The 16797-nt window shown below is 40.0% G+C and overlaps 1 protein-coding gene across 3 annotated transcripts in view; it reads right to left on the reverse strand.

The window, feature by feature from the left end:
* The window catches only part of RPS6KA6 (ribosomal protein S6 kinase A6), a 241591-nt gene extending 229117 nt beyond the window's left edge, over positions 1–12474 (reverse strand). For all 3 annotated transcript variants that reach the window (XM_058712430.1, XM_058712431.1, XM_058712429.1), the window contains exon 1: positions 11821–12474. In XM_058712430.1, coding sequence (XP_058568413.1) covers positions 11821–11898 — 78 coding nt within the window. In that variant the 5' untranslated portion in view covers positions 11899–12474. The remainder of the gene's footprint in view (positions 1–11820) is intronic.
* Positions 12475–16797: the final 4323 nt, after the last annotated feature.

Below are 16797 nucleotides of genomic sequence, written 5' to 3' on the forward strand. Positions count from 1 at the left end.
AGTTCAAAAATCTCACTATTACTTCCACTAATACAATAGCCTCCTAGCTGTTATTCCCCACCTTCAGTCTCTCCCTGACTCTGATATATCCTACACACTACCATCAGTTATTTTTCAAAGCATAGATCTGGTCATGCCACTCATGTCCTTGACATCCTTTATTATATCCCCTTTATAAATTAACACTGAACCCTCAAATCCTTTTAAATCCCCATGCAAACTGGGACTAACCTACCTTTAGTACATTTCCTACCTCATTTCACACTGTATCTTCATTCTCACATCATAGACTTATATCCTAGCAGTATTAGATTCTTCCTACAAGAACACCCCTATACATTTGCCTCTACTGTCCCCATCCACCAGAAATATGCTCCGTTCATCTCTATCTGTGAAAATATTACCCACTCTCTAATGCCCTGCTCAATTCCACCTCTTTCACAAGGCATTACCAGATCTATCCCTAAACCACTACCACAACCACCTCATTGTTGATGGTCTTGTGATTTGTATAACAGAAGTTTCCATACATGTCTATCTTGCCCACCCAAATGTAAACCCATGGGAATGGGGTAAGACTTTGTGTGGTATATATTTAGGCATTTCATATTACAGTACTGTATGTACTGCACTGCCTTGTACCCTATAAACACTTGATCAACTGAACCAATTCCTACCATGACAAAAGTTCAGAAAGGGGGAAAAAAAAGAAATGTCAATGAAATACCTCATTAGCCAGTTATAATAAATTGAATTGTCTCTTATCCCCCCCCAGTGCTCCTAACTTCATATTTTATCCCTGAATCACCCTATCTGTGATTACAAAAATGATTACTATACTTCAATGAAATATTCAGATATAGGATGAAAGTCTTAAGAAAAACTTCTCATAATAGAGAAAGCTGGGGGCTATGACCACGGCTATCTAAATCCTAAAGGTTTTTTTCTTTTCTTTTTGACAGAAAGATGGAGCATTTTATTATTTTTTAATATGAAATTTATTGTCAAATTGGTTTCCATACAACACCCAGTGCTCATCCCCACAGGTGTCCTCCTCAATGCCCATCACCCACTTTCCCCTCCCTCCCACCTCCATCAACCCTCAGTTTATTCTCAGTTTTTAAGAGTCTCTTATGGTTTGGCTCCCTCCCTCTCTAACTTTTTTTTTCCCTTCCCCTCCCCCATGGTCTTCTGTTAAGTTTCTCAGAATCCACATAAGAGTGAAAATATATGGTATGTTTATAGCAGCACTTTCAACAATAGCAAAATTATGAAAGATCCTAAATGTCCATCAACTTATGAATGGATAAAGAAATTGTGGTTTATATGTATACAATGGAATACTACTTGATAATGAGAAAGAATGAAATATGGCCTTTTGTAGCAATGTGGATGGAATCGGAGAGTGTTATGCTAAGTGAAATAAGTCATACAGAGAAAGACAAATCCCAAAGTTAATACAGGTGACAATAATTCAGAGTTTAAGGGTGGGGGGAAGAAGAATGATGATGATTGTGGGAAAAGAGAGGGAACCACTGTGTGTTAGAGACATACTATTTGCAAAGCAACTTTTATTTATTTTGTTATCCTTAGATCTTTTTTAACAAAAATAGTCATGGTTTAATTTGATGTTAAATTGTATTCACTATCTCTAAAACAACTCCAAGCATTTTGTAATGCAAGAGTTATCTTGTCCAAGAAATTCAGCTATACACATTTCTGTTGCTTTCTTACATACCCTCATCTGAACAAAAAATTCAAAGCATCAAAAGGCTTAATACTGCCTAACAGTATTATATGCATAATACTGCCATAACAATTACAAACAAAATTTGTTGGTAGAGCTGAAATAAGATAGAATTTCTTTTCCCCCCCTTCCATGAAACAATTGCACTGTGAAAGACATATGCCCTGATTCTGGTACTGAAAGATATTTTCATTTTTTTGTTGTTGTTGTTTTTGTGATAAGTGTATTAAACCCAGTACTGAATTTTTTAACATAACAATGCTTGAAGATTTTTTTTCCCTCCCATTTGCAAATGAAGAAACATAGTCTCAGAGAGACTAAGTGTTGGGTCACACATCTAGTATGAGTTGGAGGGGAGAATGGAATCCATATTAATAAGCTTCCTAAACCCATGTTCTTTCCTCTGTGACTATAGGGTCTCATTAAATTAAATAAAACTAGCAATTTTTCTCAATCTGCCATATAGGTGCCATTCTGGTTAAATATTTAAAGTCTGTGGCTTTAATCCCAAACTGTTTTTATCAGTGAACTTTATTTCTAAATTAACTTCTTTAAACAAAGCCAGTATTGATAAAGAAATAATATAAAAGTGCCATTTAGAGAAATGAATATGGTGGCATAGCAGGAGGACCCTAGGCTCATCTCATCCCATCCCTTGAATACATCTAGACGACTATCAAATTATTCTGAATACCAAAGACATCAACCTGAAGACTGATAGAACAAACTCCATAACAAAAGGGAGAGAAGAAGCCACATCCAAAAAGGTAGGAAGTGCAGAGACTTGGTTTGGGGAAGAAATGGATGACAAGTTGTGTAGAAGGAAGGAAGCCATGGTCCCAGAGAAATGTAAGAGAGAGAAAAGCATACAGTGGAACTCATAAAGATAATACTTCCCCAAAACCACTGCCTGGGAAAACGAGAGGAGCTGATTTTCATGAGTTTTGCAAGGAGCAGGGCTTGAAGACTGGAGTTTTAAAGGTCTGAGGCTAGGGTGGATAGAGCCCTGAGGGTACTACCCTACTCCTGAGGAGAGGCAGTCAAACAAATCTACTGGCAGACAGCATAGAAACAGTGATCTGAGGAATGCCTGCGTAACAAGGGGTAGATTACTGGCTCTTCTTGGATATCCTACATGAGAGATAACATCGACAGGCAAGCCTCTTCAGGGACAGAGGAGCCCTCATGCTCCATTTCCCTCCCCCCCTCAGCATAAACACAGAGCCATCTGCCAAGCGCAGCTCAGCCCCAACACTGGCTGCCTGGTCTGTTTGTTTTGGGTACCACATCCCTGCACTCTGGTGCAACTGTCCTTCCAGGTTAATTCAGCACATCGAAACCCTTCCCAGTGGACTGGCGCAGGCTGCTGCCCACATCACTTCCTTAGAGCCTGGAGTTCTGAAAGTCTCCAGGCTTGGTTGGGAGAGAACCTGGAGGGCACTGCACTGTTCCTGGAGAGAAGGCAGTAAAACAGCCCAGAGGCAGATAGTGATCAGGGAAGGCACCTGGGACATAAAGGAGGGAACCTGTTTGCTCTTCCCGGGGTGCTTCCCTTATGGCAGCAAGCACAGAAATCCCACTTCAGGGACAAAGGAGCTGGCTAGACCCATTTTCCTCCTCCATATAAAAACAGGACCAACTTCTGCACCACAGTGCCAATACTGGCTGCCTAACCTGATTATGCCAGGTCCCATACCCCTGTACTCTGCAAGTAAGGACTTTCTAGGTCAAGTTTGCCTCTATCCCAGCATGTTGGGCCTCTTCCTGAGAAGACCAGCAGAACTCCCACCCACACCATGTCTCCCAACAGGACAGTTCTGCAAGGCTTCAGTTCTAGTGGAAATAGCATCAGGTTTCATTCAATAAGCAGACCAAAGCACACCTAGTTAAAACTCACCACACTCTAGCCAAGGACCAAACACTGCCCACTGCAGGCAAGGAGAGCCTCTGCAGACAACTGGTATGAAGGATAGAGCATCCAAAACACAACAGCAGATGCACACAGCACATTCCAGTGAGACTCTCTGAAGTGCCAGGCCCTGAACACTGCATGATCTCTTCTGCAGAAAGCCATTACACTAAGGAATAGGAAACATAACAGGCTTTTCTAACACAGAGAAAAAGACAGAGACTTAGAAAAAAATGCCAAAATGGAGGAATTCATCCCACATGAAACAAGATAAGGTCATGGCAAAAGATCTAAGCAAAACAGATATAAGAAATATGTCAGATGGAGAATTTAAAGCAATAATCATAGAGTTGCCTGAGTGGCTCAGTCAGTTAAGCATCTGACTCCTGATTGGGTTCAGGTCATGATCTCACGGTTTGTGAGATTGAGCCCTGCATCAGGCTCCATGATGTCAGCATGGAGACTGCTTGAGATTCTCTCTCTCTCTCTCTCTCTCTGCCTGTCCCCTGCTCACTCGCTTGCTCTCTCTTGCTCTCTCTCCTTCAAAAATAAATGAACTTTAGAAAAATAAATTAATAAAAATAAAGCAACAATCATAAGGAAACTCGCTAGACTTGAGAAAAGAACGGAAGACTTTGGGGAGGTCCTTACTGCAGAGATAAAAGAGTTTAAAAAATCAGTCAGAAATGAAAAACGCAATAACTGAGGTTCAAAACACACTGGATGCAATGACACAAGGCTGGAAAAAGAAGAGGAATGTATAAGAGATATAGAAAAAAATAATGGCAAATTAATGAAGTTCAACAAAAGAGAGAAAGAATTATGGAACAAGGAGAATTAGGGAACTCAGTGACTCCATCAAACATAATAACATTCATATTATAGGAGCCCTAGAAGAAGAAGAGAAAAGGGGAAAGAAAATTTATTTGAGGAAATAATAGGTGAAAACTTCCCTAACATGGGGAAGGAAACATATATCCAGATACAGGAGGCACAAATAACTCTCATCAAAATCAACAAAAGCAGGACAACACCAAGACAGTGTAATTAAATTTGCAAAATATAGCACAAAATTAAAAAAATCTTAAAAGCAGCAAGACAAAAGAAGTACCTAATTTACAAGGAAACATCCATAAAGCTAGCTACAGATCTGTCAACAGAAACTTGGCAAGCCAGAAGGGAGTGGCATGATATATTCAAAGTGCTGAATGGGAAAAATCTGCAGCCAAGAATACTCTATCCAGCAAGACTATCATTCACAATAGAAGGAGAGATAAAGAGTTTCCCAGACAAACAAAAATGAAAGGAGTTCATGACCACTGAAGTAGCACTGCAAAACATATTACAGGGGACTCTTTGAGTGGAAAAGAAAGACCAGAAGTGACAAAGGCAAGAAAAAAAAGCAGAAAATCTGCAGAAACAATGACAAAATGGGCACTAAAATGGCACTAAATACATATCTATCAATAATCACTCTGAATGTAAATGGAATAAATGCTCCAATCAAAAAATATAGGGTGTCAGACAGATTAAAAAGAAACAATTCCCATCAATATATTGCCTACAAGAAATCCATTTTAGAACTAAAGGTACCTGCAGATTCAAAGTGAGAGGATGAAGAAATATTTATCATGCAAACAAAGTCAAAAGTCAGAGGAGCAATACTTACATCAGACAAATGAAATTTTAAACCAAAGACTGTAACAAGAGATGAAGAGCACTATATCATCATATATCCAGCAAGATCAAACAAATGTAAACATTTATGCCCCTAATAGGAAAGCACCCAAATACGCAATAATTAATAATAAAATTAAAGGAAATAATTGACAATAATATAATAACAGTAGCAGATTTTACATCCCACTTACATCAATGGACAGATCATCTAAGCATAAAATCAACAAGGAAACAATGCTTTTAAAAGGCACATTGAACCAGATGGACTTAACAGATATATTCAGAACACTCTACCCTATAGCAACACAATTCACATTATCTTCAAGTGCACATGGGAATTCTCTAGAAAAAAAAATCACACACTAGATTAGGCCCCAACAAGTACAAAAAGAGTTAGATCGTACCATGCATATTTTCTATCCACAACGCTATGAAACTTGATGTCAACTAGAAGAAAAAAAATTGGAAAGACCACAAACACAAAGAGGTTGAAGGACATGCTACTAAACAATGGTTGGGGCAACCAGAAAATCAAAGAAGAAATGAAAACATACATGAAAACAAATGAAAATGAAAAAACAATGGTCTAAAACCTTTCAGATGCAGCAAAAACGGTCATAAGAAGGTAGTATATAGCAATACAGGCCTATAGTCAGAAGCGAGAAAAATCTCAAATAAACAACCTAACCTTACACCTAAGGGAGCTTGAAAAAGAACAATGAACGAATCCTAAAGCCATCAGAAGAAGAGAAATAATAAAGATTAGACAAGAAATGGAGGAAAAACTTCCAAATTCATCCTCTCAGGCCAACATTACCTTGATACCAAAACCAGACAAAGACACCACTAAAAAAGAGAACTACAGGCCAACATCCCTGATGCACATGGATGCAAAAATTGTCAATAAAATAGTAGCAAATTGAATCCAACAGTACATTAAAAGAATCATTCTCCACAATCAAGTAGGATTTATTCCTGGGCTACAAGGTGGTTCGATATTTGCAAATCAATCAACATGACACTACTTTAATAAAAGAAAGGATTAGAACCATATGATCTTTGCAATAGATGCAGAAAAAGCATTTGACAAAGTACAACATCCATTCATGATAGCATTTGACAAAGTACAACATCCATTCATAATAAAAACCCTCAACAAGGGCTAGAGGAAACATACCTCAACATAATAAGGGCCATATACAAAAAACGCACTCTTCATATCATCTTCAATGGGCAAAAATTGAGAGCTCTTCCTCTTCAGTCAGGAAAAATACAAGGATGTCCACTCTCACCACTGTTATTTAACACGGCACTACTAGTCTTAGCCACAGCAATCAGACAGCAAAAAGGAATAAAAGGCATCCAAATGAATAAAGAAGAAGTCAAACTTTCACTATTTGTAGATGACATGATACTTTATGTAGAAAACCTGAAAGACTCCCCTCAAAAAACTGCTATAACTGACATACAAATTTAGTAAAGTCACAGGATACAAAATGAACATACAGAAATCCCATTTACAATTGCACAAAAAACAATAAGATACCTAGGAATAAACCTAACCAAAGAAGTAAAAGACATGTACTCTGAAATCTATAAAACACTGATTAAAGAAATTGAAGATAACACAACAAATGGAAAAACATCCCATGCTCATGGACTGGAAGAACAAATATTGTTAAAATGTCTATATTACCAACGCAATCTATATATTTAGTGCAATCCCTATCAAAATACCCCCAGTATTTTTCACAGAACTAGAACAAACGATCCTAAAATTTGTATAGAAACACAAAAGACCACAAATTGCCAAGGCAACATTGAAAAAGAAAAGCAAAGCTGGAGGCATCACAATTCCAGATTTCAAGTCATATTACAAAGCTGTAGTGATCAAGAGAGTATGGTACTGACACAAAAAAAGACACTTAGATAATGGAATAGAATAGAAAACCCAGAAATGAACCCACAACTATATAGTCAACTAATCTTTGACAAAGCAGAAAAAAATATCCAATTGGGAAAAAAAAAGGCTCTTCAACAAATGCTGTTGGAAATACTATAGGCATGCAAAAGAATGAAAAGACTGAAACTGGACCACTTTCTTACACAATACACAAAAATAAATTCAAAATGGATGAAAGACCTAAATGTGAAAGAGGAAACCATCAATACACTAGAGGAGAACACAGACCGCAATCTCTTTGACATCAGCCATAGCAACTTTTTACTAGACACATCTCTGAAGGCAAGGAACAAAAGAAAAAGATATTGGGACTTCATAAAAATAAAAACCTGCTGCAGAGCAAAGGAAATAATCAACAAAACTAAAAGGCAATCTACTGAATGGGAGAATATATTTGCAAATGGAGTATCTGATAAAGGGTTAGTATCCAAAATATATAAATAACTTATAAAACTCAACATCTAAAAAACAAAGAATCCAATTAACAAACAGGCAGAAGACATGAATAGACATTTTTTTTTCCAAAGAAGTCAGACAGATGGACAACAACCCCATGCAAAGGCTCATTATCACACATCATCAGGGAAATACAAATCAAAACTACAATGATTTATCACCACACACCAGTCAGAATGGCTAAAATTAACAACACAGGAAAGCACAGGTGTTGGTGAGTCTGCAGAGGAAGGGGAACCCTCTTACACTGTTGGGGGAATGCAAACTTGTATGGCCACTCTGGAAATCAATATGGAGTTTCCTCAAAACTTTTAAAATTGAACTACCCTAGATTCAGCAATTGCACTATTAGGTATTTACCCTAAGGATACAAAAATACTGATTAGAAGGGATACATGTACCGGGATGTTTACAGAAGTATTATCAACAATACCCAATTTATGGAAATAGTCCAAATGACCGTCAAATGATGAATGGATAAAAGTGGTATATATAATGGAATATTACTCAGCTATAAAAAAGAATGAAATCTTGCCATTTGCAAGGACCTGGATGAGATAGAGAGTATTATGCTAAGTGAAATAAGTTAGAGAAAGACAAATATCATCTGATTTCACTCATATGTGGGATTTAGGAGACAAAACAAATGCATATGGAGGAAAAAAAAAAGATAGCAAAACCAAGAAACGGACTCTTAACTATAGAAAACAAACTGATGGTTACCAGAGGTAGGGTGTGTGGGGTGATGGGTTAAATAGGTGATGGGGATTAAGGAGGGTACTTATGATGAGCACTGGGTGCTATATGTGAGTGTTTATCAACGTTTTGTTTTTTTTTTAATTTATTTTTGGGACAGAGAGAGACAGAGCATGAACGGGGGAGGGGCAGAGAGAGAGGGAGACACAGAATCGGAAACAGGCTCCAGGCTCCGAGCCATCAGCCCAGAGCCTGACGCGGGGCTCGAACTCACGGACCGCGAGATCGTGACCTGGCTGAAGTCGGACGCTTAACCGACTGCGCCACCCAGGCGCCCCTGTGAGTGTTTAATCACCAAATTCTACTCCTGAAAATAATATTACACTGTATGATCTTAGGATGAGGAGTTCAAGCCCCACACTGGGTTAGAGATTACTTAAATAAATAAACTTTCAAAATAATATGCAATTTGAAAACTATAATCAATTCCTCCATCACGAAGCAAGCACTGTCTCACCAAAAACAACCAACCAACCAACTAAATGCACACTGTAATGTATATTGCACTAAGTCATGAAAAGTTAACTTTACTAAACCAGGCTTTTCTTTATGACCCTTACCCAGGAATGTTCAATACCCATCAGACGTCAAGTAACACCTTTTCCTTCATCCAGACAAAAATCCAGGCAAGAGCTAAAATTATGGCTTTCTAGAGGGTGATGCCCTTTGAAGTTCCTATTCCTAGTATACCTAATTAAGACAGTCACTGTAAGAGCTCTCACAACCAAAGCCTCTTGCTTATCCTATTTCCACTCTCCCAAAAACCTTCTCAGAAACCAACAGAGCCCATATTTGCCCTTTTCAAGCCCATTTTCCACCTCTCACTGGAACCAAGCTAGTTCTTATTTAAAACGTCCAACACATTTCCTCACAAGACAATTTTACAAACAGTGGTTAGTTCTTCATCATTACACCTCACTATTGTGCACTGGTCTAAAAATGTAACTATTAATAAGTTTTTCCTGTAGGAAAGCATGTTCAAAATCTCAAACAAGCAATCCTCACACTTTTGAATGTTAATTCAGAGGTTAACAATTGCCCATGAAATAAGACAAGTAAAAGATAGATGCTGAAAAAGACTCCACAGTATATGATAGTGCATATAATCTTTAATTTTACCAGGATACAACACACAAAAAAACTGACAGAAATAACTCCTTTGACATTAAAGTCAACACATTCTCACTCACATTTTCTTTAAGGATCCCAACACATTTTCAAAAAACATATTCTACAGTTAAAGCATCCTTAGTCCTAAAAACTATCATGACGGGGGCTGCAAAGCTCACGCTGAAGGGTTAATATTTCTAAAGTCAACATCAACAAAGAAGAAATTAAAATAAATATAAAGTCTGGGAGGTAAAATTGTTTCCTTCTTATCAAAAGAACACTATTATAAACAACAACAACAACAAAAAAGCTCTTTTACATACTAAACATGTCTGTTCAGATATAGCACTTAGGTTTCACCTAGAATATTTTTAAGTCACTTGAAGAATTAAATCTAAAAAAATCAAACTTTTCTAGACAAAGGAGGCAAAAATGCTATCTTCACCACAGTATCTTCACCTTTTGTTTTACTTCAGAGGGTTTAACAATTTCCACTTGAGTATTTTCCAAACTGCAGAGTTAGAGAGACCCATTGTTAAATCTCTATAATAACCTAAAACATACTGCAAACAACAAAAATACCATATATGGTAATTATGATTTAAAACAGTTCTGCATGCAAATGTAACAAAAATAATAAAATAGTAGGCATGCAAAAGGCTCTCCATCCCCCACCCCATCCTTATATATAAGCATTTAACTATTTTTATAAACGTGATACCTGGGACTATAAGTCAACTGATTACATTAGTGAATAAAATAAAATTCCTCTCCCTTTTAATGGTCTTGCTAGAAAATTTTTGAAGTACGAATCAGTTCCAAGAAGAAATGAACCCTTTTTCATTTATCCTGTTCTTAAGAGATGAAGACTATTAAAATGCATTTTGGAACTGCTTAATTTACTTGTAAAATATGTACTATAATGGAGAAGGTTCAACTTTGGACTCCTGAATTCATTTCTGTTACACATTTCTTGTTAAATATTATCCTGGCACGTAATTTTAACCCCAATTTGTTGGAAATTTGAAAAAGATAAAAGAACGAGTTAAACAGAGAACAGTCCAAAGTGTATTTTTAAGGATGGAGCAAGTATTTGAAGACAAATTTGCATCTTGAGATGCGGAGGACTGTGATTGCCAGTGCTACCTCAAAATATCCTATTGTGAATCAATACTTGGCATTCACGTATTTTTATGAGGTCTATTGTGGCCTCTACTGGAGTACTATGCTGCCAATCCATTAAGTTATCATAAAAGGATCCAATTTTCTATCCCCAAATTCTCATTTTTAGTGTTTAAATGTTGCCCGCTTCTAACAACACCAACAAACAGCAATAACACTGCTTTTACAGAGTACCTGTGCACATCTAAGTGTTCACTACATAACTGACCTAAGTCCAACCAGAACAGTTTCAGAAGAGCCAGAACAGAGAAAAATCTAAATATCCTGGTTGAACCTAGCAGTCTTCCAAAGATTCCTCTTAATAAGGGCTGGGGTTTCCTTTGCGTTTTCTTTTAAAGACTAACAGGGCAGAGACAGCATTTGGGGAAAGAAGGGCAGGAGGAAGAGGGTGGTGGAACTGAGGGGACCACAGAACATCACGTTAATGTAAATAAAGAAACCTGGCTGCCAGTTAATCTCTACTTGGGTTGTTACAAAAACCACAACATGCCACGGAGAATCCAGCAACCTAAGTAAGGAGCACACATCCCTATAAGCAAAGGTCCCCAGAGTTAGTCTGACACCTAGGTATGTTTTTCTTGCGCTGGATTCCTAAAGCACACGGGGTTCTACAGCTAACTGGAATCAGCAGCTGTCCCCGAAAGTGGTCCCAACCAGCAAACCCGGCGCAGCAGAGAAAGAGGAATGCACAGAGCCAGGCGCGGCACCAGGGGGGTTCCCTAGTCCCATTTCAGGTCGCAAAGAGAAGAAACTTAGTCACAACTCCAGCGTGTTCGTGCAGCAGGAGGTCCTTCTGAGAAGGAGCCCAGGCCCGGGCTGCTCTCACTCCCCACGCCCTAGACCGCCGTCTCCAGAGACTGCACAGTTGGGGCAGCGCGTGCTTCACCATCCTGCAGCCTCAAGGGATCTTGCCTGGGCATCCCGCTCCCTAGCCCTATGTCCCTTCTCTCTCAGGCCTCCAGCCAGCGTCCTGTGGAAAGGAGGGGGTTGGCTCCAGTCCTTGGCCACCATACTAACCTCGCCGCTGCTTGCGCCGCCTCCAAACACCTCCATTTCTTGGTTCCAAAGCTCCTCCTGAGGAGTGAACGGTAGCATTGCCCCTTCAGGAGCACTTGAACAGGAGGTGCCAACCGCTGGAGCGACCGCACATCCCGTCGTTTGAGCTTGCCTGCCGCCGCCAGCACCCACGGAACCCTCAGACCCTGCTTCAGCCACCGCTGCCCTCGCTGCAGCGTCCGCTCACAGGCTGCGAGCTGAGGATCGCCGCCGCAGGCAGCTGCCCCAATAGACAAGAAAACTCTGCTGCCTCACGGAGAGCTCCACTCGACTGGTGCTCAGCACTGCCGCCACCGCGACTGTCGCTTGGCGTTGACTCTGTCCCCCACCCCTCTTCCTAGGGCCCCCTCCCCATCCCCAGCTCTGTCAATATGGCGGCAGCGGTGGCGTTACCTGTGCAGCGCTTGGAAACCACCCCCACCTACCCACAGTGGCAGCACAGTAGCGTCACCCGAACGTCAATGGAGATTCCCCAGCCTGGGGTGATGAGTGGGTGGGAAAGAAAGGAGGGGATGGATACGGAGGACAGCGTGGTTGGGGGTGGGTAAGAGGGAAGACGAACGCGCCGGGTGTAGAGGCGGGAGAAGAGTAGTAAAAGCCACTGCTAAAGCTTCAGTAAACCTGCCCACTACAGGGAGCATGCGCGTCGCTGTTCACACAGGTTCAGCAGGCCCTCTCAAGTCTATGAAGCTCGCTTGCTGGCGGGAGGATTCCCAAAATGAATGCTGGAACTGGGAGATGATCCTGAGTATTGGAGGAGTCGGTGTCAGGGGAGGACTCCAGGAATATCTGCTTGCAGGGCTCACAAAAGCAGGTGTCCTATACACCAAACCACATCCATTTTTGTATAGTGACGAATACTACAGCGGGGGTTTTAGTCCAGTATTGGACTTCTAGAAGCTGGATGCAGAAAGAAAATTCATCAAAAATAAATTAGTATACCTGCGCTCCCTATCTCCTCCACCCCCTGCTCTTGTCCCTCTCACAGCATTTCCTCTGGTATTGATGACAGTATTGATGACACGCAGTGTTTCTAGTGTTCACATACACATGCACATAAATACACCACTTACTGGATTCTACCTGTCGTATTGAAGACAAAGTAATCGAAGCTAACCTCACCCCCCCAACACACACACACACACACACACACACACACACACACACCGCTTAGAAGGTATTGGACCTGTAGTGAAAGTAATAATCATTTTCCTATCTTCTTCAAATCAAACCTTTGCTACTCTAAGCCACACGCTGTACTGTGGCTAGTGATATAACTGAGATATATAAAGTACAGTCTCACACACGGGGGATGATCAAGATCCTTATCCAAACACTTTAGAGCTCTTAGTAACAAAGTTATTCCACTGTTGACACTTCAAAGAGACTTAAAATAGCAAAGGTAATAGCAACAAGGCAGCTCAATATCTTGGAGAGGTTTCTAATGGTCAATGTAAAATACTAGTACCCTTTTCCCACTTACTACACGCAGAGCTACTGTGTTGTGCTCTAAGAAAACACTGAATTATGCCTCCATTTATTTCACCATAGCGTGCAGTGCTAGGGAAGTAAAAAGCAGACCTACTACCTCAAATCTCAAATGCCAGTCAAATCCATGCACGTGTTATTATATCCTCCCTATCCCAGTCTTCCTAAACAACTTATTTTAATATTAGTCAATACTAACAACTATTTAGTGATAGCCCACTATGTTCCAGACATATGCTCTTCATGAATTCATTTAGCACTCATAACAACTTGTAAAAAACATATTATCTGTATTTTAAACATTAAGAAATTGAGCCCAGAAAAGTTCATTGTTTTTACCAAGACCTCACAGATATTAAATGGAAATTCTAGAATTAAAAATAGTTTTGCCTGATGTCAAACCTTATATCCCACTCTGTTGCTCTGTGAAACCCCTCTGATATTACCTTACCCTCTCCATACCCTCCTTCCTCTCGTCCCATTCCTCTTTACTTCCATAAAATATTTTCCATATTCTTATTTCAACACCTTAACCTTCTTTACCAACAAACTTTGAGATTTTGATGTTAGTAAATTAACCTATTAACCTCTGCATTCAGAGCATAGGGCTGGTGCTCAATATGTTAGATGGACAAACAATACTCTATCTAGACACTGTGTTAAAGCTGTGGGCTAATATAAAAATGAATGGCACTACTAAACTCTGCAGAGTTTAATGCTTCTTTGTTCTGTGTTGATTCACTATATCAAAGATATATTCTCTGATTTTAAGTTACTAGTAACCAAGACCTATTATGTACAATTTTGACTAGCCCAGAGGTTCTTAGATTGTTGGTGAAAAATATTTTAGCTTTATTTAAGCACAAAGGCAGGTATTAAAGAAGACTCAAGCTTCAGTTGTAAAGATTCTTGCTTTCACTTTAGTCTTCAGGAAAAATTTAGCCTAAAATTTTCTGTATACCTATGTATCTCTGGATCTCTAGTCAAGCATAACATTAAAAGTTTACACAATATTTAGTAATATTTTAGTGGCTCTGGAACTGGGATGCACTACATTTAGTTTCTAAATAATGTATTGTTCATCATAAAAGGTGATGAGATGGGCTCTACCACCATTAGATCATGTGTTCTGAGTATTTTCAGGACTAAGGAAAAAGTACACTTAAACCTTCACAGTGACTCATTTACCCAGTAATAAATGGCATACATTTGATTACGAGGGTCAAAGGTGAAAATAAGTGGTCATGCAATTTAACTTATAAAAATTAACTGACCCATATGGAGATAAAAACTTCCTGGCCCCACTAGAGGGTTGTAAAATATGAAACAAGAGTCTTTGATCAGCAGATCACAGACCAACCACGAATTCTACACTGTGGTTCTGATTCCTAAACTGTAGCATATACAAAACCATGCATACTTGGGGTATAATTATAGAAAGAACCACATAATATCTCAGTATTTTCCAAAGTTTATAATCCAAATAGCTGGAAAATGGTGAACCAACACAGAACATAAAAGCACAATTAGGGAAATATTCAAATATTTTATTTTGGAGGTATTCAGACATAAAATATAAAAATGGACTCGTACACAAACGTGGAATTTTTAATGCTTATTTATTTTTGAGAGAGAGAGAGAGAGAGAGAGGATCCCAAGCAGACCCACACATGGGGCTTGAACTCAAGAACAGTAAGATCTGAGCCAAAATCAAAAGTCAGACATTGACTGAGCCACAAGGGCGCCCAACACAAACAGTGAAGTTTTTAAGTGTTTAAGTTTTAACAAATGCTGCACTTATAATCTTTAAATAATGCCTTAGTTGTGTTAGATAACTTTCATTCTCTAAAAATAAGAAATAACTTTGAGACCCCTACAAATCAATTTCAAAAGGGGAGCAATTCACACTTACTTGTAAAATGTGAGCTCATAATTGCCTTTTTGTTGAAATTAATGAGATTAAACAATAAATGATAAACATGATCATAGTTTAATAGTTGTTCTTCTCTGAACAATAAAGTTTATAGTGCGTGAAAAGGGAAATCCCTTAATAAGGCTAGAGAGTAGGAAGAGTGGTAACCATCATTTTTACTCTAACTCCTAGGGATTTTATGAAGGATACTTACATATCATGACTTAGCTTCAACTCCTTAAATTGTAACAATGGTATATTGCTAAAAAGGAGTTTTACTGTATTATATATAAGGATAATAACAAGGAGTGAAATTTTATTTTCTTTTTATTTCTAAATCTCTTTGAATCATGTCTACATATTGTTTATAATGCTATTTTCCAAAGGTAAAGAACAGTTGATCTTACTAGTGGGTATGTCAAAATGCTAGAATGACAGGAAATGAATTCCAAGAATGATGTAAATAAATATAATAACCAACCATAGTTGATAAAATGGATACATTTTTATAAACCAAAGGAATACACCAGATATGAAAGCAATCTGCCTGCCCGTATCCTTCACAGCATTGTTCACAACAGCTGAGTTAGCCAATTTGACAAGTTATTTGACATCTCTTTCCTAACTCACAATTTTCCATTGGGTCCTTAGCAAATCTTGGAAACTTTCGTGAAGAGAATTCCATCTGAGATAAGGTGGACCATCCACTGGTTAAGAATATAGGAATATCGGGAGTTCCGGAAGATGGCGGCGTGGGGGGACGCTGGGCTCACTGCGCGTCCTGCTGATCACTTAGATTCCACCTACACCTGCCTAAAGAACCCAGAAAACTGCCAGAGGATTAACAGAACGGAGTCTCCAGAGCCAAGCAGACGAGAGGCCCACAGAAGAGGGTAGGAAGGGCGGCGAGGCGGTGCTCGCTCCACGGACTGGCGGGAGGGAGCCGGGGCGGAGGGGTGGCTCACAGGCCAAGCAGAGCCCCCGAGTCTGGCTGGCAAAAGCGGAGGGGCCTGATGGACTGTGTTCCGACAGCAAGCGCGACTTAGCCTCTGAGAGGTCATAAGTTAACAGCTCTGCTCAGAAAGCGGGAAGGCTGGAGGACAAAGGGAGGGAGAGCTGCTGAGCCCCCTGACGACAGAGCTCAGCTTGGCGGGGAACAAAGGCGCTCACCAGCGCCATCTCCCCCGCCCATCCCCCAGCCAAAATCCCAAAGGGAACCAGTTCCTGCCAGGGAACTTGCTCGCTCCGCGCCAACACCCAACTCTGTGCTTCTGTGGAGCCAAACCTCCGGCAGCGGATCTGACTCCCCCCCCGCTGCCACAGGGCCCCTCCTGAAGGGGATCACCTAAGGAGAAGCGAGCTAAGCCTGCCCCTCCTGCCCCCGTGCAACTTGCCTACCCACCCCAGCTAATACGCCAGATCCCCAGCACCACAAGCCTGGCAGTGTACAGGTAGCCCAGATGGGCCACGCCACCCCACAGTGAATCCCGCCCCTGGGAGAGGGGAAGAGAAGGCACCCACCAGTCTGACTGTGGCCC

Source organism: Neofelis nebulosa, chromosome X, assembly GCF_028018385.1.
Source record: "Neofelis nebulosa isolate mNeoNeb1 chromosome X, mNeoNeb1.pri, whole genome shotgun sequence".
NCBI lineage: Eukaryota > Metazoa > Chordata > Mammalia > Carnivora > Felidae > Neofelis > Neofelis nebulosa.